Source organism: Oncorhynchus tshawytscha, linkage group LG11, assembly GCF_018296145.1.
Source record: "Oncorhynchus tshawytscha isolate Ot180627B linkage group LG11, Otsh_v2.0, whole genome shotgun sequence".
Classification (NCBI taxonomy): Eukaryota; Metazoa; Chordata; class Actinopteri; order Salmoniformes; family Salmonidae; genus Oncorhynchus; species Oncorhynchus tshawytscha.
Genome location: NC_056439.1, coordinates 42178317 through 42199660, shown reverse-complemented (window position 1 = coordinate 42199660; position 21344 = coordinate 42178317). Strand labels below are relative to the sequence as shown.

The 21344-nt window shown below is 43.7% G+C and overlaps 1 protein-coding gene across 3 annotated transcripts in view; it reads right to left on the bottom strand.

Moving 5' to 3' along the window:
- Window positions 1-4756: 4756 nt before the first annotated feature.
- LOC112262012 (consortin) overlaps window positions 4757-21344 on the bottom strand; it is a 56509-nt gene continuing 39921 nt past the window's right edge. For 2 of the 3 annotated variants that reach the window (XM_042330145.1, XM_042330147.1), the window contains 3 exons: window positions 16057-16676; window positions 7889-8039; window positions 4757-7712 (listed from right to left, as the gene is read on the bottom strand). In XM_042330145.1, coding sequence (XP_042186079.1) covers window positions 7504-7712; window positions 7889-8039; window positions 16057-16676 — 980 coding nt within the window. In that variant the 3' untranslated portion in view covers window positions 4757-7503. The remainder of the gene's footprint in view (window positions 7713-7888; window positions 8040-16056; window positions 16677-21344) is intronic. The other variant, XM_042330146.1, reaches the window with a different exon arrangement.

The window sequence follows — 21344 nt, the reverse complement described above, 5'->3', positions numbered from 1 at the left end:
TCTCAGGAGCGTGCAATTGGCATGCTGACTGCAGGAATGTCCACCACAGCTGTTGCTTAAAGAATTGAATGTCCATTTCTCTACCATAAACCACCTCCGTCATTTTAGAGAATTTGGCGGTATATGCAACCCTCCTCACAACCGCGGAAGTGTAACTATGCCAGCCCAGGACCTCAACATCCGGATTCTTCACCTGCGTGATCATCTGAGACCAGCCACCCAGACAGCTGATGAAACTGTGGGTTTGCACAACTGAAGAACTTCTGTACAAACTGTCAGAAACCATCTCAGGGAAGCTCATCTGTGTGCTCATCATCCTCATCCTGCATGCTCATTGTAAAGGGTCTATACCTGACTGCAATTAGGCGTTGTAGCCGACTTCAGTGGGCAAATGCTCACCTTTGATGGCCACTGGCATGCTGGAGAAGTGTGCTCTTCATGGATGAATCCCGGTTTCAACTGTACTGATGGCAGTTGTGGGGCGAGTGTTTTGCTGATGTCAACATTGTGAACAGAGTGCCTCATGGTGGTGGTGGGGTTATGGTATGGGCAGGCAATAGCTATGGACAATGAACACAATTGCTTTTTATCGATGGCATTTTGAATGCACAGCGATACCGTGCCGAGATCCTGAGGCCCATTGTTGTGCCATTCATCCACCGCAATCAACTCATGTTTCAGCATGATAATACACGGCCCCATGTCGCAAGGATCTGTACACAAGTCCCAGTAGTTCCATGGCCTGCATACTCACCAGACATGTCACCATAGAGCATGTTTTGAATGATCTGGGCCAGTTCCTGCCAATATCCAGCAACTTCCCATAGCCATTGAAGAGGAGCGGAACAACATTCCACAGGCCACAATCAACATGCTGATCAACTCTATGTGAAGGTAATGTCGCGCTACATGAGGGAAATGGTGGTCACATCAGATACTGATTGGTTATCAATGACCAACAGATGCATATCTGTATTCCCAGTCATGTCAAATCCATAGATTAGAACCTAGTGAATTTATTTAAATTGACTTTCCTTATATGAACTGTAACAGTACAATCTTAGTAATTGTTGCATGTTGCATTTATATTTGTGTTCAGTGTTGAATACAGTCAGTTGCCCTTTGTGCCTGCTCCCATACCCTATAATTCAGAATTTCTTTGTGATTGTAATTTGTAAACAGGTAGACCAGAGTAGCAACATCCCTGATTGGCAGATGAGTTGCAACCCTGATTTGAAGCACCTGCTGCTCATGGGTTGCTCACCTATGTTCCTTACAAATGCTGTTTGGGATGAAAAAGTTTGTACCTACACACTGAAGGCGGCTGCTAAGCCGAGACGTCTGTGATCCCTGAGGCAGTGAAAATAAAACATTAAAAAATGAAGAAAGCTTTATTCGACAACTTTTCATTTGAATTCGCGGGTTTTACACCAAACTTCTGGGATAGGTAGGCTTGCCCGACTTTCTAGCGCAGAAGAAAATGACAGCGCACCAACTCCATCTAGCGTTCAGTTTGAGTACAGTGGTTATGTGCCACAGTTTTTGCACTGTTGACTGTCGATGATTCTCTCCGTTTCGGTGGGAAACAATAAATTGAGCAGGTACGGCTGTTGTAGTGATCTATTCAAGTAATTAGCTATCCATTGGCTAGCTATACAGCCTTATCTGATAAACTGATCAATTTGCAAGTTTAACGCCGAGTTTGCGCGTAGGCACAGGTCGGGGATCAGTTTACCCTCTCCAAATCCTATTGTGCAAAACTGACTTTAGATCAGTGTCTAGTAGTAGCCAACGACAAGGTCAACCTCATCCTACAACTCTTACGGTGAGAAGCAGCCGTGACAGATTCTTTGACGCATTTGTTGGACACGCAGCCTTCTTTGGCTTCGATCACACCGACAATAGAATTACATTAATTTCCAACGAAACGCTGCGTTAGCATTGCGCGAAATTGCACGCAGCATCATCTGGATATGTATACAACAAAACCTCAACACACGCCTTCTGCTATCATTTCTGTCAAGCCGTTTACGCATACAGTTTGACCGCATACGTTCGATAAATCCAAGGTATGCACCGCAACTGACTCTGCAAGGCAAACGCAGCGTTTCATTGGAAATGTATGTAATTCTGGTGTACCAAAATGCTGGAATGCTATCGGTGTGTTCGACGCGTTAGTAGGTATGGAGGGGGTCAGTCAACTTCTCCCTCAGGAAATTGGAGAATTTTGCATTTTTCTTAAACTCAGTCTTAAATTATATCAAACAATATAGCCAACACAGTCATGTGTGTGTTTCATCCTAAATGGAGGTGGTCTCAATAACACATTCACATTTTTCTAGGTACAATTTAGGGGAAATTGAAAGGTTGCAGGTTCGATTCCCCGAGCTGACAAGGTACAAATCTGTCGTTCTGCCCCTGAACAGGTAGTTAACCCACTGTTCCTAGGCCGTCATTGAAAATAAGAATTTGTTCTTAACTGACTTGCCTAGTAAAATAAAGGTTTAAAAAAATAATTCATAGGTGTCTTTATGTGGATAGTTTAGTGGAAATGTGAACTGCCTTCATTTTGTTTCTGGAGAAAATTCTGAATAATTAAATTACTGGATGCAACATAGTAGTTTAGTTTACTATAGGCTAATTGGAATATGAAACAACTAAATGAGTTTGTTTCATATCTCCATCCCTGACCTAATCCATCAAATTAGGTCTGACTACTAGGCTGCCATTCATTCAACATGCCGTGATGTCATTGGTGAACTGACTTATCATATCATTAGCAGCCTACGTATCAAGAGGACAGATCAATAACTGATTCATTAACATATGCCTTCCAATCTTTAACAGTTTAACATAACTTTGTGTGAAGGACGGTATTAGTGGAAAATCTCTCTGCCATGCCTGTTTCCATCCAAGCAGCGTCGCACACTAAACTACAGCACAAGTTTCCTTGCTCGTCAATGCGCTCACGCATACTACCATTGCGGAGATCAAAGCATGTGCAGGCAAGGTGTTCTCGATTAGTTGGCTAAACGCTGTAGCTAATGCCACATTCAAAACAACTGGGAACTCAAAAGTACGAGGTCAAACACTGACCTCAGTAATCTTAAGGTCAGAACTCAAGAAAGAGGCCCGAGTTACCGAGTTGTTTTGAAAGCACTGAAGACGGGAGATTTCCCGGGTACACAGTTCCGAGTTCCCAGCTGTTCTGAACGCAGCAAAAGTACCTTATTTGTAATGACACATTAGCTAACTACAAAATAATACACCTTAACACAACACCTAGCAACTTGGTCAAAGGGTTCGAACCTCTTGGCATAATGTTTAACGTGTTGGCTTGACAGTTGCTGGATCCAGGTTCAAGTCCTGGTCAGGGCTACCCGCCGAATTCGCTATATTGATGTCAGAAGTGGGGTGGAGGTGAGGGACTTGAAGCATGGGGACACGCTCTCCGGAAGGAAGGGGGTAAAGTAGCGACCTGGTTAATAAAGGGTTCTGAGGTTTTTTGTTACGTCATTAAGTCCAGCTGTTTTTTTTATCGACAGAAGATAATTACATGGAAATGCGCGGAAGCAGACAATTTGAACATTTATTTTCTATATGCAAACTTAAAATGTAAAAAAATATATAAAAAAATGGACAAGTTTATGGAAACATAGCTAGACCATCTTTTTGTTGCAAAAATAGCAAAAGTTGTAAATTAACATCGGTTTCTTGCAGGAGTGTGATTCATCTACAATTATGTATTTCGTTGAAACACATGAAAGCCATTGGAGGGCATTACCAAAATGAAGAGTTTTCATCCAAAAATATATATTTTTAAATGGCTAAATAATTTAACAGTACACCAGGGGTACTTGCTACTATGGTTCCTGAAATGCAGAACCTGTTGGGAGTAATTTTCAAATACGAAATTATACTTTTGTTACATTGTTTGCTAGCTCAGCTGATTAGCTAGCTAGCTTTCAGTATTGACCTCCCAACATTGCTAAAGCTAGTTAGCTAGCCAGTTAATATAACTGATTTCAAAATGTATATTAGATAGCTAAGTTAGCCATGTTATGAATACAATTCATCTGCTGTCGACATCAGGATACGATTTGGGAGAGCACTAGTTGGCTCCAAAAGTGGTTAGTAACTTTGGCTGCATGCTTGACAGTGCATTCAGACACATCCAGTGGCTATGTACACTACAACCTTCATTTTACCAGGTTACCCTGAAGAAATTGTAATGACAGTCCACCACACACACATGGTTTTTTTTTTAGGATAAAAAAAACAGGCAAAACCCTAGAGGAAAACTAGGTTGTCTGCTTTCCAACATAAATTGGGATACAAATTCACCTTTCACAGGGACAATTACCTACAACATCAGGCCAAATATAGGCTACACGGAAGTTATTTACCAAGAGAACATGTTCCTGAGTGGTCCAGTTACAGTTTTGTCTTAAATGCACTTAATCTATGCAAGACTTGAAAATGGCTGTCTAGCAATGATCAACAACCAACTTGACAGAGCTTGAATATTTAAGAACAAAAGGTTAAGGGGTGTGAATTCTTTCTGAAGGCACTGTGTGAGGGAGGCTCTCCAATGTGGTTCAAGGCTGCCCCTAGCGACCTAAAAAGGTATCATTCAGAAGCGTTTCTTTAAAGAGTTTCTCTTTGTATTTGGTAACAGTCTTTATCAGACTATTGCGATGAACAACTATCTAAAAATTTACAAACTTAATAGCTGGAATAACAGAGTACAATTGTGTCAGATCAGTCCCCACAGTGAGGTTTATTAACCAATCAACAGAGAGAAACAGGTGTTTAAAAGGTACTCACCACAGTCATCCCTCTCAATGGTGATTTGTTTTGCAAAGCCCGGTGCACTGGGTAGGTAGAGATTTCACTTAAGGACCAATGGAATGGTTTAAAATTAGAAAACGCCACCCACCCGGGGCACAAGGCCATGCAAAACAAACTTGACCAATGGATGAGTTTCATTTCGCCCGGTGCCCCAGGTGGGTAGAGATTTATCTTAGTGCCAATGGAATGGTTAAAATGAACAAACTCCACCCATCCGGGGTACCAGGCCATGCAAATCAAACTTGCCCATTGTTTTCTTCACAGACTGCAAAGAAAGATTTGATGCTGTGTTCATAACTAAGTGGGAAGGTGGTATTCAAATCAAATCCAATTTTATTGGTCACATACACATATTTAGCAGATGTTATTGCGGGTGTAGCAAAATGCTTACCATATACGACCGGGCCCTCCAACTTGTAATTACTAGTGAGAAACTATCATCCCTGAGCGCCGACTTCTCCCACATGCTGAACTCCGACGTCACCTACTAAGGAAATTATCATCTTGATAACAGCATTTTCTGTAGTTAAATGCAACAAAACATTATTTCTAAAAAGCAATCTATTAATATGATTTTTGAACTATAATTTGTTTACAAGCATGATAGCTATACTTTTAGTTTGTTTGACCCAGCTTGTTTGCCTTAAGCCAATCAGCGTTTCTCAACAAGTCCAAAGCAAGTGAATGCATCAAACTCACAATTACAAATTGGTAATTTCCACCTTCCCACTTGGTTCTGAACGCAGCATTGGACACAATGACACACATTAGCTAATCGTCTTCACATGTCATCATCCACAGAGATGAAAAGTTGAAAATGGAGACTGTCCCGCTTTTGTTCTGACTTTTCCAACTGGCATTCTTTAACTGGTGAGCCTTGGAAAGAGACTCCTCTTTTTCAAAACATAGTCTTCAAGAACAAAACAAGGGAAAATAACAACCAACGATAACCACATCAAGCCAAAACGAGAAAAACAACAGAAGGTTGTTTTTTTCTCTCCCCACGTGCAGATATGATATAAATACTTCAGATCCAAACAGTAAGACAGAGTCATCTGGACCAGCCAGACACGTGCAAATCATTTTAAAACCAAGGCTGCATCTCAATACTCTACTGTGGCATCCTCCCCTCGTCTCTTCTCCTTCATCTTCCCCCCTCTGAAAGAACCTTGAAAGACGAAAGCAAATTGCATATCTATATTGTCCATTTGAATACAGTTCTGAATATTTGCAGTTTGTTTCACCTGTCTTGTGTTTTCAGATAAGAGGAGATGAAAGAGAGGAGACAAGAAAAGGAAAACACTTTAGACTGTTGGGATGCAGCCTAAGAGTCACTGCCCAGCCGACTACATCATCATTACATTATCATAGGAGCCACTGTGACACATCTACTGAACGCCAGACGAAACTAAAACATACCGCCGACTGACAAACAGTAAAACAGATTAATTAGACTAATAAAAAGCCTGAAATAAAAGAAATAACAACGAGCACAAAAATTATAATAAGTAAAAATCCATTGATCCATTGGATCCAAATCCATTGATCCAAATCTAAAGTCCATTGATCGCAGGAGGTAATGCACTCAGTGTAATACTGATCATGCCCATAATTATTTCACAATAAAGATAAATATACACATGCCTGAGCAAAGACGATTCTCAGCTAAACAGATATTCCTCTTCTAGTACCGACCTGACCCTTAGGGCGCTAAACATTCTTGAACACGATTACAGACGTATTGCTTTCTTGTCCACGTTGCATATATGGTCATTGAGGGCCATCAAGGGCCAACGCCACAATCTGTACCCCAAAAACAACCCAATAATCCCAGACACCCTGAAACAGAAGTTGTAGAAGTTGGCCCTTACTACTGATACAGAGTCAGACATTTCCTCCCCCTTCTGGTTGAGGATAAGGTTAAGATTTGATCTCAGATCTGTGGTTAGGAGCAACTTCTAACTTCAGCCCAAAGAAACACCCTGACACACTCCGTAAGAATCTTCAACAGTGAGGAACATAAAGAAAAGTCTAATCTGTTTCATTAAAACAAAACGTTCATTAATATAATATTTTTTAAGACATTATTTCATGTTTCTGACCAGAGCACAATTGTTCACATTCAAAGTGAAGTTGAGATACAAAATGGAGTCCATAAACAAAGAGCCGAGGTGGTTTCTTAAAAAGGCTGACCGGCCGCTTCTTGTTTCCACATGTGAGCGGTGTTGTCCATGCCTCAAGGATCCAGACGTCTCCATATGGTAGTGAGCGGATCCGAGCTAAGTGGTAATGAGTCTAGCCCAGTCTATCCTTTCCTCTGGGCTGACACAGAGTCGCTCTATGTCCAGTAGTGTATAGTTAAAATCTATAGGTAGTCCAGTATATTACAGGTCCTATGTCAGTCCTACTAGGCAGCGCTGCAGATGTCTTAGGCTGCTGTTAGTGTGGTTGCAGGCTACTAGTATCACATACACCTTCCATCACTCGCTCTCCCATCACACACATTAACTGGCCAGCCAGTGAAGACAGAGAGAGAGGAAAACGGGAGGACATGGAGAGAAATCCTGTCCAAGTTGGAGAAAGGAGAATATCCACCTTGCAAAACAAGGGATTCTCCTTCATCTCCTAACTTCTCTCCTCCTTGGGGGTCAGCTAAAACCCAGGGGTCAGCCAGTGTCGGAGCTGATCCATTCCACGATGCAGCTGTGCGAGGTAGAAGTCCGCGTTCCGAGAAAAGTCGGTGCAGACGGTGGAGTGGGTGTTGCCCAGAGCACAGTAGAGGGCAGTGCCTCCCAGGCTGATCACCACGGTGACCAGGCAGAGCAGGAAGAGGAGCAGGCACGAGTCTCCGCCCACCTGGTCTGGAGGAGGGAAGAGCAACACGTTTAGATGTCTATTAACTGAGCTTTATTGAACCGTTTCTTGTCTGGAGAAGAGAGAAGACGGGGAGAGGGTGACATAGTAAGAATGCAGACACACATACACTTGATTATAGCCATTGTTGGGCATATGTACACTGACTCAAACACACCCTCACCCTGGTCAAAGCCGTCATCAGGTACTTTGAAGCGGACCCTGCGCTTAGCAGGATGTTTGTGCGGGACCGAGGAGGGAGCAACACACACATTCTCCACACACACACTCCTCCTCCTCTTCAGGATGGACACCAGGCTAGGGGCAGGGGTCATCTGGAGGTCAGAGGGTCAGTGCTAGGTCAACTGGTTAGCATACACATCATACACACACGCCATAAATATTCTGTACACAATAGACACATACAGCTGACATATATGGATACACACATAAAACACAATAAGTTTTGAAGTGATTCATATGTTGATGATGTAAAGAATATCTGTCTGTAATGAGGAGTGGTGTGTAATGAGGAGCAAACAGACGCTGCACTTGAAGCATTTATGAAACTACTTTTTCCAGTTACTAATAAGCACGCATTCATTAATACAATTACTGTAAATCCCCTTGGATTGATGAGGAATTGAAAAATTGTACAGTTGAGAGGGATGAGACAAAAGGTGGCAATTCTAAGTCTGGCAGCCCAACTGATTGGCAAACGTACTGCAAATTAAGAAATCATGTGACTAAACTACATAAAAATAAACTACACTATGAAACAAAGATAAATTATATAAAGAATGATAGTAAAATGCATTGGGGCACCTTAAATTAAATTTTTGGGAAAAAAGCCAACTCGGCTACTTCATTCATTGAATCAGATGGCTCATTCACCACATAGCCCACTGATATTGCAAACTACTTTAATTACTTTTTCATTGGCAAGATAAGAACACTTAGGGATGACATGCCAGCAACAAATGCTGACGCTACACATCCAAGTATATCAGACCAAATTATGAAATACAAGAATTGTACTTTTTAATTCGGTAAAGTCCGTGTGAAAGAAGTGAAAAAATGATTGTTGTCTATCAACAGTCACAAGCCACCGGGGTCTGACAATCTGGATGGAAAATGACTGAGGATAATAGCAGATGATATTGCCACTCCTATTTGCCACATCTTCAATTTAAGCCTAAAAGTCATTCCACTACCGAAAGCCCGCTTTACTGGCTCAAATAACCGACCAATCAGACTGTTACCAACCCTGAGTAAACTTCTGGGGAAAATTGTGTTTGACAAGATACAATGCTATTTTACAGTAAACAAACTTTCAGCATGCTTATAGGGAAGGACACCCAACAAGCACAGCACTTACACAAATGATTGATGATTGGCTGAGAGAAAATGATAAAATGATTGTGGGGGCTGTTTTTACTAACGACATGCCACTGACTGAGTAAAGCCAGAGTTTCTATATATGCGGATGACTCAACACTATACACGTCAGCTACTACAGCGACTGAAATGACTGCAACCCTTAAAGAGCTGCAGTTAGTTTCAGAGTGGGCGGCAAGGAATAAGTTAGCCCTAATTATTTCTAAAACTAAAACACTCACTAAACCTTAACCCTCAACTAAATCTTGTAATAAATCATGTGGAAGTTGAGCAAGTTGAGGTGACTAAACTGCTTGGAGTAACCCTGGATTGTAAACTGTCATGGTCAAAACATATTGATACAACAGTAGCTAAGATGGGGAGAAGTCTGTCCATGATAAGGCGCTGCTCTACCTTGTTGACAGCACTATCAACAAGGCAGGTCCTACAGGCCCTAGTTTCTACCTTCTTGACAGCACTGTCAACAAGGCAGGTCCTACAGGCCCTAGTTTCTACCTTCTTGACAGCACTGTCAACATGGCAGGTCCTACAGGCCCTAGTTTCTACCTTCTTGACAGCACTGTCAACATGGCAGGTCCTACAGGCCCTAGTTTTGTTGCACCTGGACTACTGTTCAGTCGTGTGGTCAGGTGCCACAAAAAAAAAGGCTTAGGAAAATTGTAATTGGCTCAGTACAGGGCAGCATGGCTGGCCCTTGGATATACACAGAGAGCTAATATTAATAATATGAATGTCAATCTCTCCTGGCTGAAAGTGGAGGAGAGATTGACTTCATCACTACTTGTGTTTGTGAGAGGTATTGACATGTTGGTGTACTGGAGTACTTCTCCTGTCTTATCCGGTGTCCTGTGTGAATTTAAGTATGCTCTCTCTGATGCTCTCTTTCTTTCTCTCTCTAAGAGGACCTGAGCCCTAGGACCATGCCTCAGGACTACCTGGCATGATGACTCCTTGCTCTCCCCAATGTACCTGGCCATGCTGCTGCTCCAGTTTCAACTGTTCTGCCTGCGGCTATGGAACCCTGACCTGTTCACCGGACGTGCTACCTGTCCCAGACCTGCTGTTTTCAACTCTCTAGAGACAGCAGGAGCGGTAGAGATTAGAGGTCGACCGGTTAATCGGAATGGCCAATTATTTATTAGTAATTTGGGACGCCAATATTTTAATTTTTTTTTACATTTCAAAAAAGAAATGTATACCTTTATTTAACTAGGCAAGTCAGTTAAGAACACATTCTTATTTTCAATGACGGCCTAGGAACGGTGGGTTAACTGCCTTGTTCAGGCAGAACGACAGATTTTCACCTTGTCAGCTCGGGGGATCCAATCTTGCAACCTTACAGTTAACTCGTCCAACGCAATAACGACCTGCCTCTCTCGTTGCACTCCACAAGGAGTCTGCCTGTTACGCGAATGCAGTAAGCCAAGGTAAGTTGCTAGCTAGCATTAAACTTATCTTATAAAAAACAATCAATCATAATCACTAGTTAACTACACATGGTTGATGATATTACTAGATATTATCTAGCGTGTCCTGCGTTGCATATAATCTGACTGAGCATACAAGTATCTGACTGAGCGGTGGTAGGCAGAAGCAGGCGCGTAAACATTCATTCAAACAGCACTTTCGTGCGTTTTGCCTGCAGCTCTTCGTTGTGCGTCAAGCATTACGCTGTTTATGACTTCAAACCTATCAACTCCCGAGATGAGGCTGGTGTAACCGAAGTGAAATGGCTAGCTAGTTAGCGCACTAACTAGAGGGACGGAAGCTATACTGTTTCACTGGCAATACTAAATTGCCTATAAGAACATCCAATAGTCAAAGGTTAATGAAATACAAATGGTATAGAGGGAAATAGTCCTATAATTCCTATAATAACTACAACCTAAAACATCTTACCTGGGAATATTGAAGACTCATGTTAAAAGGAACCACCAGCTTTCATATGTTCTCATGTTCTGAGCAAGGAACTGAAACGTTAGCTTTCTTACATAGCACATATTGCACTTTTACTTTCTTCTCCAACACTCACTTTGTTTTTGCATTATTTAAACCAAATTGAACATGTTTCATTATTTACTTGAGGCTACATTGATTTTATTGATGTATTATATTAAGTTAAAATAAGTGTTCATTCAGTATTGTTGTAATTGTCATTATTACAAATATTTTTATTTTTATTATTATTTTTCTTTAAATTAAATCGGTCGATTAATCGGTATCGGCTTTTTTGGCCCTCCAATAATCGGTATCGTGTTGAAAAATCATAATCGGTCGACCTCTAGTAGAGATACTCCTAATGATCGGCTATGAAAAGCCAACTTACATTTACTCCTGAGGTGCTGACTTGCTGCACCCTCGACAACTACTGTGATTATTATTATTCGACCATGCTGGTCATTTATGAACATTTGAACATCTTGGCCATGTTCTGTTATAATCTCCACCCGGCACAGCCAGAAGAGGACTGGCCACCCTTCATAGCCTGGTTCCTCTCTAGGTTTCTTCCTAGGTTTTGGCCTTTCTAGGGAGTTTTTCCTAGCCACCGTGCTTCTACACCTGCATTGCTTGCTGTTTGTGGTTTTAGGCTGAGTTTCTGTACAGCACTTTGAGATATCAGTTGATGTAAGAAGGGCTATATAAATAAATTTGATTTAAAATTTGATTCGACTGCACCGAGCGGTTTGTCTAAACTACTGGCACACAGCTCGGACACCCATGCATACCCCACAAGACATGCCACAAGAGGTCTCTTCACAGTCCCCAAGTCCAGAACAGACTATGGGAGGCGCTCAGAACTACATAGAGCCATGACTACATGGAACTCTATTCAACATCAAGTAACTGACTCAAGCAGTAAAATAAAATTTAAAATAACATCAAATACACCTTATGGAACAGCGGGGACTGTGAAGCAACACAAACACTGGCACAGACACATGCATACACACCGACACACACACGATAACATATGCACTATACATACACATGGATTTAGTACTGTAGATATGTGGTAGTGGTGGAGTAGGGGCCTGAGGGCACACAGTGTGTTGTGAAATCTGTGAATGTATTGTAATGTTTTAAAATGGTATAAACTGCCTTAATTTTGCTGGACGCCAGGAAGAGTAATGGGGATCCATAATAAATACATACAGTACACACACAAGGGGGCAGTGTTGTGTATGCGTACGACAAAGAGCAGACAAGGTATCCCCACTAGGTGTCAGCGTACACTGCTCCTATGTCAACCTCTTAATTTTGACTCGGATACTCAGAGTCAGGCACTGGTGACCGCTGGTTTCACCTTATGAAGTGACATCACCTTGTGACATGAACGACCGCTGATCACCTACAGGGTCGCAACATGCAGTTGATCTCATTCCCCCCTCGGATAAGATAAACCATGTAGTTCATCTGAAACATTCTTATGCTGCCTGGGATTCCTGCATAGCCCTAAAATCTGGCTGTAGTTTTGACACTGCCAGATCAACAGTCAGGGCAATAGCACACATAATACTATCATCCACACTGAACAAAAATATAAACGCAACATGTAAAGTGTTGACCCCATGATAAAATATCCCAGAAGTTCTCCAAACAAGCTAATTTCTCTCAGATTCTGTGCACAAATTTGTTTACATCCCTGTTAGTTAACATTACTCCTTTGCCAAGATAATCCATCCAGCTGACAGGTGTGGCATATCAAGAAGCTGAATGAATTGCATGGTCATTACACAGGTGCACCTTGTGCTTGCTGGGGGTTGATATAAATAGTGAAGAGAACAGGTCCCCCCCCCTCAACCCCAGTGGAACACCTTCATGAACTTCAAGAAATTCTGACTTAACAAACCACTGTTCATTTCCCAGGACAAATTATCTAGCAAGCTCGCTCAATATCCATATGTGTTCCGACATGCCCCCAAATTAATATAGTTGGTTCACAGTTGCTTTTGATATTTTAACCTGCGTGTCCTGACCACATTTGAGTGCACGTGGCCGATATTGTACTGAGTGTACAAAACATTAGGAACAGGGCCTCCCGGGTGGCGCAGTGGCCTAAAGCACTGCATCACAGTGCTAGCTGTGCCACCAGAGACCCTGGGTTCGCGTCCAGGCTCTGTCGCGAACCCAGTTGTGCGTGGGGCGACGCACAATTGGCCTAGCGTCGTCCGGGTTAGGGAGGGTTTGGCCGGTAGGGATATCCTTGTCTCATCGCACACTAGCAACTCCTGTGGCGGGCCGGGCGCAGTGCGCACTAACCAGGTCTTTAGGTGTTTCTTCCGACACATTGGTGCGGCTGGCTTCCGGGTTGGATGCGCGCTGTGTTAAGAAGGTTGGGTTGTGTTTCGGAGGACACATGGCTTTCGACCTTCGTCTCTCCTGAGCCCGTATGGGAGTTGTAGCGATAAGACAAGATAGTAACAATTGGATACTACGAAATTGGGGAGAAAAGGTGGTCAAATTCAAAAAACAAAACATTAGGAACACCTTCCTAATATTGAGTTGCACCCTCTTTTGCCCTCAGAACAGCCTCAATTCGTTGTGTTACTCCTTTGCCAAGATAATCCATCCAGCTGACAGGTGTGGCATATCAAGAAGCTGAATGAATTGCATGGTCATTACACAGGTGCACCTTGTGCTTGCTGGGGGTTGATATAAATAGTGAACCTGTCCAAAGCGTTCCACAGGGATGCTGGCCCATGTTGACTTAAGTTGGCTGGATGTCCTTTGGGTGGTAGACCATTCTTGAAACACACAGGTGTGAAAAATCCAGCAGCGTTGTAGTTCTTGACACACTCAAACACACCCCATTCAAAGACACGTAAATATTTTGTCCTGCTGATTCACCCTCTGAATGGCACACACACACAATACCTGTCTCAAGGCTTAAACATCTTTCTTTAACCTGTTTCCTCCCCTTCATCTACACTGATTGAAGTGGATTTAACAAGTGACATCAGTAAGGGATCATAGCTTTCATCTGGATTCACCTGGTCAGTCTATGTCATGGAAAGAGCAGCTGTTCCTAATGTTTTCTACACAGTGTATATTTTGTACACAAAGAAAATCTATTACTGGTCAACATCGAAATATTACTCACAGCGTTGATTAAAGCTCAGAACGCCTATATTATTGACCTAATCGCACCTACCTCCATGTTACAGGCTTTGGTTTTTCCATGTATGTTTTTTGAGGTTGGACATATAGCTCGTTAGCACATAGACACACCAAGTGGTGTCACCTCGTTAGTCAGTATGTGTTACACCTGTGCTGGTTGCCGTCTCGTTAGTCAGTATGTGTTACACCTGTGCTGGTTGCCGTCTCGTTAGTCAGTATGTGTTACACCTGTGCTGGTTGCCATCTCGTTAGTCAGTATGTGTTACACCTGTGCTGGTTGCCGTCTCGTTAGTCAGTATGTGTTACACCTGTGCTGGCCCAGTGCTCCAGTTGTCTTGATAGATGCGGAGGGTTAACACCTTTAGTTGGCGCCTTAGTTTGAGTTTTAGACCAACAATCCTTTATCTGATTTTCCTGATTTCACTTAGCAACATTTTTTTTAGTTTCCTGTCATTAAGTTTCTATTTTTTTTAAATCTTGGGCAAATGTAGTTGGTGCGTTACGTTCCAGTTGTTGTTGCTAGTCAACTTTCTGGGGACATGAGTGTCTTTCAGAACCCCTCCTAAAACCACACTGGTTTTGGTTGTCAGTGACTGTTAGTTCTCCTTCTGTTTAAGCAACATTACTTGTTTTTTTGTTGGGCAACTTTACTCTTTTTACAAACAAGTGGAATCATGAACGATGGATTGTTCGTTATGTTTGCCTGCGTCTCCTGGATTTTCCTTCTGAGCAGCACATTCAAACGGTTCACTCTCGCAACACAGGCTGGTGGCGACACAGTCCTGCGACTCCCGCTGTGTCTAGACATTGGTGACATTGGTGAGGCAGGGGAAAACCAGAGGGAGGAAGCAAGCAGAGAGAAGTTAAGTGGTTCCATGACAAAATCCGTACTAATCTTATCAAACAAGTTAGGAACGGTTTCAATATGATCATCTTCCCTGTACGCCTACATTAAAATGTCATACGTTTTCATCAATGCTACGTGTCAGTGTGAATAACTGATCATATTTCCCCCCCCATTGCAGGGGTACAACATTACAATAGGGTGGCAGGTATCCTAGTGGTTAGAGCATTGGACTAGTAGCCGGAAGTTTGCAAGATCGAATCCCCCAGCTGACAAGGTACAAATCTGACGTTCTGCCCCTGAACAAGGAAGTTAACCCACTGTTCCTAGGCCGTCATTATAAATAAGAATTTGTTTTTAACTGACTTACCTAGTTAAATAAAGATACAAATAAAATGGTATAGCTAATAGGATGTTTGAATGAACCTACAGCAGCCAAGGTGATAATGGCTGGGGTCATTTTTATTGTTCTCCAAAACGGTTTTTAATTGTATAGAAAGGCAGTAAATGAGCATCAACCCCCACTCGGAGAACCTAAAACTGCCTGCGTGCTAATTACTGACTCTTACCCTCTGTCTCCTCACACAGGAAGACACCTCATCCATAACACTCTTCACTCTGATATACTACCTCACAACAGGATGGGAGAGAGAGGGGGGGGTTGGGTAGCCAGATGGTCAGAAAACTCACATCTGTGTGTAAAAGTTTCTCTTAGTGTAACAGCCAGACCTGGTTTATGGACCACTCCTCTGAGTAGCCATATTTCACTCCAACACACTGCCTAGGGAAACACTAATTTACAACAAAATGGCCATTAGGCTCTAGCTGCGTAGAAAAGTGATGAGTTGGCATTAAGACAGGTTGTCAGACTTCTCAAACACACAATCATGCACAGAACAATAAAATCCCTTTGTTCAGATAATCAGCAACAGTGTGTGTCACTGGACAACAGTCCCAGGGAGGGTTACCCAGACAGTTTCTCTCCCACTCACCTCCACTGTGATGAGTTTGGCCAGGCCATCGAGAGACGCAGCTCCATCTCTGATAATCTCCACAACAAACATGTCTTCTTCCTGAACATACTCCTCGCACAGCTCCTCAATCTGGTCCTCCTCCTGCTGCACCTCCTCCAGTGTGAGCTGCTCCTTCACTGCCAAGACTGAGATCTCCTCTAGAGCTTTAAAACACACGTCACTATCCTTCTCCTCCTCTGCCACCTCCTCCTGTTCTTCCTCTCCTCTCAGCCGCTCCTCAGGCTTGGATCGGCTCATTTCCCCATCTGTAGGAGGGTCAGGCCCCGCGTATCCCTCCTGAGTGGTGTGTTCCATCTTTCTCTCCGTCTGCTGTCCTGCTCCTTCGCTCCGAGAGTCTGTGAACTCAGCCCTGCCCTCCCTCTCCTCCCCTTTGGCGAGGGAGCTGTCAATAAGACGGTCTCTATGGAAACCCTCAATTCTCTCAGAGTCTCTGCTGTTCTGTGCCACGTCCAGAGCTGCAAAGTCATTAAAGCAAAGGCTGTTCATCAGGGCAACAGCTGGTTTGATTGGGTAGATGCTCTGGGAGAGGGTGGAGTCTGTTACTCTATGGTCCTCCTCCATCACTGATGCACACCCAACTAACCGACCAATGATAGAGAGCAACATGGGAAAAGTGTTACAAGCCTCCCCACCCCAACCTCTCCCTTTACAGTCCCCTAAACCTCCACACCCTCTGCAGATTCATCTATTTTTTATTTCGCCTTTATTTAACCAGGTAGGCTAGTTGAGAACAAGTTCTCATTTACAACTGCGACCTGGCCAAGATAAAGCATAGCAGTGTGAGCAGACAACACAGAGTTACACATGGAATAAACAAATTAACAAGTCAATAACACAGTAGAAAACAAAGGGGGAGTCTATATACAATGTGTGCAAAAGGCATGAGGAGGTAGACGAATAGTTACAATTTTGCAGATTAACACCAGAGTGATAAATGATCAGATGGTCATGTACAGGTAGAGATATTGGTGTGCAAAAGAGCAGAAAAGTAAATAAAAACAGTATGGGGATGAGGTAGGTGAAAATGGGTGGGTTATTTACCAATAGACTATGTACAGCTGCAGCGATCGGTTAGCTGCTCAGATAGCTGATGTTTGAAGTTGGTGAGGGAGATAAAAGTCTCCAACTTCAGCGATTTTTGCAATTCGTTCCAGTCACAGGCAGCAGAGTACTGGAACGAAAGGCGGCCAAATGAGGTGTTGGCTTTAGGGATGATCAGTGAGATTTTTTTAGTCTCCAGAAGGGCCACTGTGTAACCTATATCAGTAACTGAGAGGGAATCACTGGTGCTCAGCATCAATACACCTCCTAAACATCTTCTTCACAACCCCTTCCTCTTTTAGCTGCTGTTTTATAGGGTACTTGATGTCATCGGAACACATCTCATGTCCTGTCTATTCCCTCGATCTCATGTCCACTATAGAGACACACACATACAGAGACACACTTCCTCGTCCACTTCACTCAAATGGAAACAGAGCAGATATTTATTCAATGTGAAAATCTTTATCAGATCTGTAAAAAAAGAGGGAGCCAGAGATATACTCTCCTCACTAATCCAGCCTCCGGAACACTGACGTTGAGCGTTCTAACTTGTAGTCACGCCTGGGTTGTGGAAGTGAAACCAGGCCATGATAGAACAGGCAGGTAACACAACTGGGACTACATGTCTGTGTGTACAGGCAGGTAACACACCTGGGACTACATGTCTGTGTGTATAGACAGGTAACACACCTGGGACTACATGTCTGTGTGTATAGACAGGTAACACACCTGGGACTACATGTGTGTGTGTATAGGCAGGTAACACACCTGGGACTACATGTCTGTGTCTGTGTGTATAGGCAGGTAACACACCTGGGACTACATGTCTGTGTGTATAGACAGGTAACACACCTGGGACTACATGTCTGTGTGTATAGACAGGTGACACACCTGGGACTACATGTCTGTGTGTATAGACAGGTGACACACCTGGGACTACATGTCTGTGTGTATAGACAGGTGACACACCTGGGACTATATGTCTGTGTGTATAGACAGGTAACACACCTGGGACTACATGTATGTGTGTATAGACAGGTAACACACCTGGGACTACATGTCTGTGTGTATAGACAGGTAACACACCTGGGACTACATGTCTGTGTCTGTGTGTACAGGCAGGTAACACACCTGGGACTACATGTCTGTGTCTGTGTGTATAGGCAGGTAACACACCTGGGACTACATGTCTGTGTGTATAGACAGGTAACACACCTGGGACTACATGTCTGTGTGTATAGACAGGTAACACACCTGGGACTACATGTCTGTGTGTATAGACAGGTAACACACCTGGGACTACATGTCTGTGTGTATAGACAGGTAACACACCTGGGACTACATGTCTGTGTGTATAGGCAGGTAACACACCTGGGACTACATGTCTGTGTCTGTGTGTACAGGCAGGTAACACACCTGGGACTACATGTCTGTGTCTGTGTGTATAGGCAGGTAACACACCTGGGACTACATGTCTGTGTCTGTGTGTACAGGCAGGTAACACACCTGGGACTACATGTCTGTGTCTGTGTGTATAGGCAGGTAACACACCTGGGACTACATGTCTGTGTGTATAGACAGGTAACACACCTGGGACTACATGTCTGTGTGTATAGACAGGTAACACACCTGGGACTACATGTCTGTGTGTATAGACAGGTAACACACCTGGGACTACATGTCTGTGTGTATAGACAGGTAACACACCTGGGACTACATGTCTGTGTCTGTGTGTACAGGCAGGTAACACACCTGGGACTACATGTCTGTGTCTGTGTGTATAGGCAGGTAACACACCTGGGACTACATGTCTGTGTCTGTGTGTATAGGCAGGTAACACACCTGGGACTACATGTCTGTGTGTATAGACAGGTAACACACCTGGGACTACATGTCTGTGTGTATAGACAGGTAACACACCTGGGACTACATGTCTGTGTCTGTGTGTACAGGCAGGTAACACACCTGGGACTACATGTCTGTGTCTGTGTGTATAGGCAGGTAACACACCTGGGACTACATGTCTGTGTCTGTGTGTATAGGCAGGTAACACACCTGGGACTACATGTCTGTGTGTATAGACAGGTAAAACACCTGGGACTACATGTCTGTGTGTATAGACAGGTAACACACCTGGGACTACATGTCTGTGTGTATAGACAGGTAACACACCTGGGACTACATGTCTGTGTGTATAGACAGGTAACACACCTGGGACTACATGTCTGTGTGTATAGACAGGTGACACACCTGGGACTACATGTCTGTGTGTATAGACAGGTGACACACCTGGGACTACATGTCTGTGTGTATAGACAGGTGACACACCTGGGACTACATGTCTGTGTGTATAGACAGGTAAAACACCTGGGACTATTATATGTCTGTGTGTATAGACAGGTAACACACCTGGGACTACATGTCTGTGTGTATAGACAGGTAACACACCTGGGACTACATGTCTGTGTCTGTGTGTATAGGCAGGTAACACACCTGGGACTACATGTCTGTGTCTGTGGGTATAGGCAGGTAACACACCTGGGACTACATGTCTGTGGATATAGACGGGTAACACACCTGGGACTACATGTCTGTGTGTACAGGCAGGTAACACACCTGGGACTACATGTCTGTGTGTACAGGCAGGTAACACACCTGGGACTACATGTCTGTGTGTACAGGCAGGTAACACACCTGGGACTACATGTCTGTGTGTACAGGCAGGTAACACACCTGGGACTACATGTCTGTGTGTATAGGCAGGTAACACACCTGGGACTACACATGTCTGTGTGTATAGGCAGGTAACACACCTGGGACTACATGTCTGTGTCTGTGTGTATAGGCAGGTAACACACCTGGGACTACATGTCTGTGTCTGTGTGTATAGGCAGGTAACACACCTGGGACTACATGTCTGTGTCTGTGTGTATAGACAGGTAAAACACCTGGGACTACATGTCTGTGTGTATAGACAGGTAAAACACCTGGGACTACATGTCTGTGTGTATAGACAGGTAACACACCTGGGACTACATGTCTGTGTGTATAGACAGGTAACACACCTGGGACTACATGTAACACACCTGGGACTACATGTCTGTGTGTATAGACAGGTAACACACCTGGGACTACATGTCTGTGTCTGTGTGTATAGGCAGGTAACACACCTGGGACTACATGTCTGTGTCTGTGGGTATAGGCAGGTAACACACCTGGGACTACATGTCTGTGGGTATAGGCAGGTAACACACCTGGGACTACATGTCTGTGTGTACAGGCAGGTAACACACCTGGGACTACATGTCTGTGTGTACAGGCAGGTAACACACCTGGGACTACATGTCTGTGTGTACAGGCAGGTAACACACCTGGGACTACATGTCTGTGTGTACAGGCAGGTAACACACCTGGGACTACATGTCTGTGTGTATAGGCAGGTAACACACCTGGGACTACATGTCTGTGTCTGTGTGTATAGGCAGGTAACACACCTGGGACTACATGTCTGTGTCTGTGTGTATAGACAGGTAAAACACCTGGGACTACATGTCTGTGTGTATAGACAGGTAAAACACCTGGGACTACATGTCTGTGTGTATAGACAGGTAACACACCTGGGACTACATGTCTGTGTGTATAGACAGGTAACACACCTGGGACTACATGTCTGTGTGTATAGACAGGTAACACACCTGGGACTACATGTCTGTGTGTATAGACAGGTAACACACCTGGGACTACATGTCTGTGTGTATAGACAGGTAACACACCTGGGACTACATGTCTGTGTCTGTGTGTATAGGCAGGTAACACACCTGGGACTACATGTCTGTGTCTGTGGGTATAGGCAGGTAACACACCTGGGACTACATGTCTGTGTGTACAGGCAGGTAAAACACCTGGGACTACATGTCTGTGTGTATAGACAGGTAACACACCTGGGACTACATGTCTGTGTGTACAGGCAGGTAACACACCTGGGACTACATGTCTGTGTGTACAGGCAGGTAACACACCTGGGACTACATGTCTGTGTGTACAGGCAGGTAACACACCTGGGACTACATGTCTGTGTGTATAGACAGGTAACACACCTGGGACTACATGTCTGTGTGTATAGGCAGGTAACACACCTGGGACTACATGTCTGTGTCTGTGTGTATAGGCAGGTAACACACCTGGGACTACATGTCTGTGTC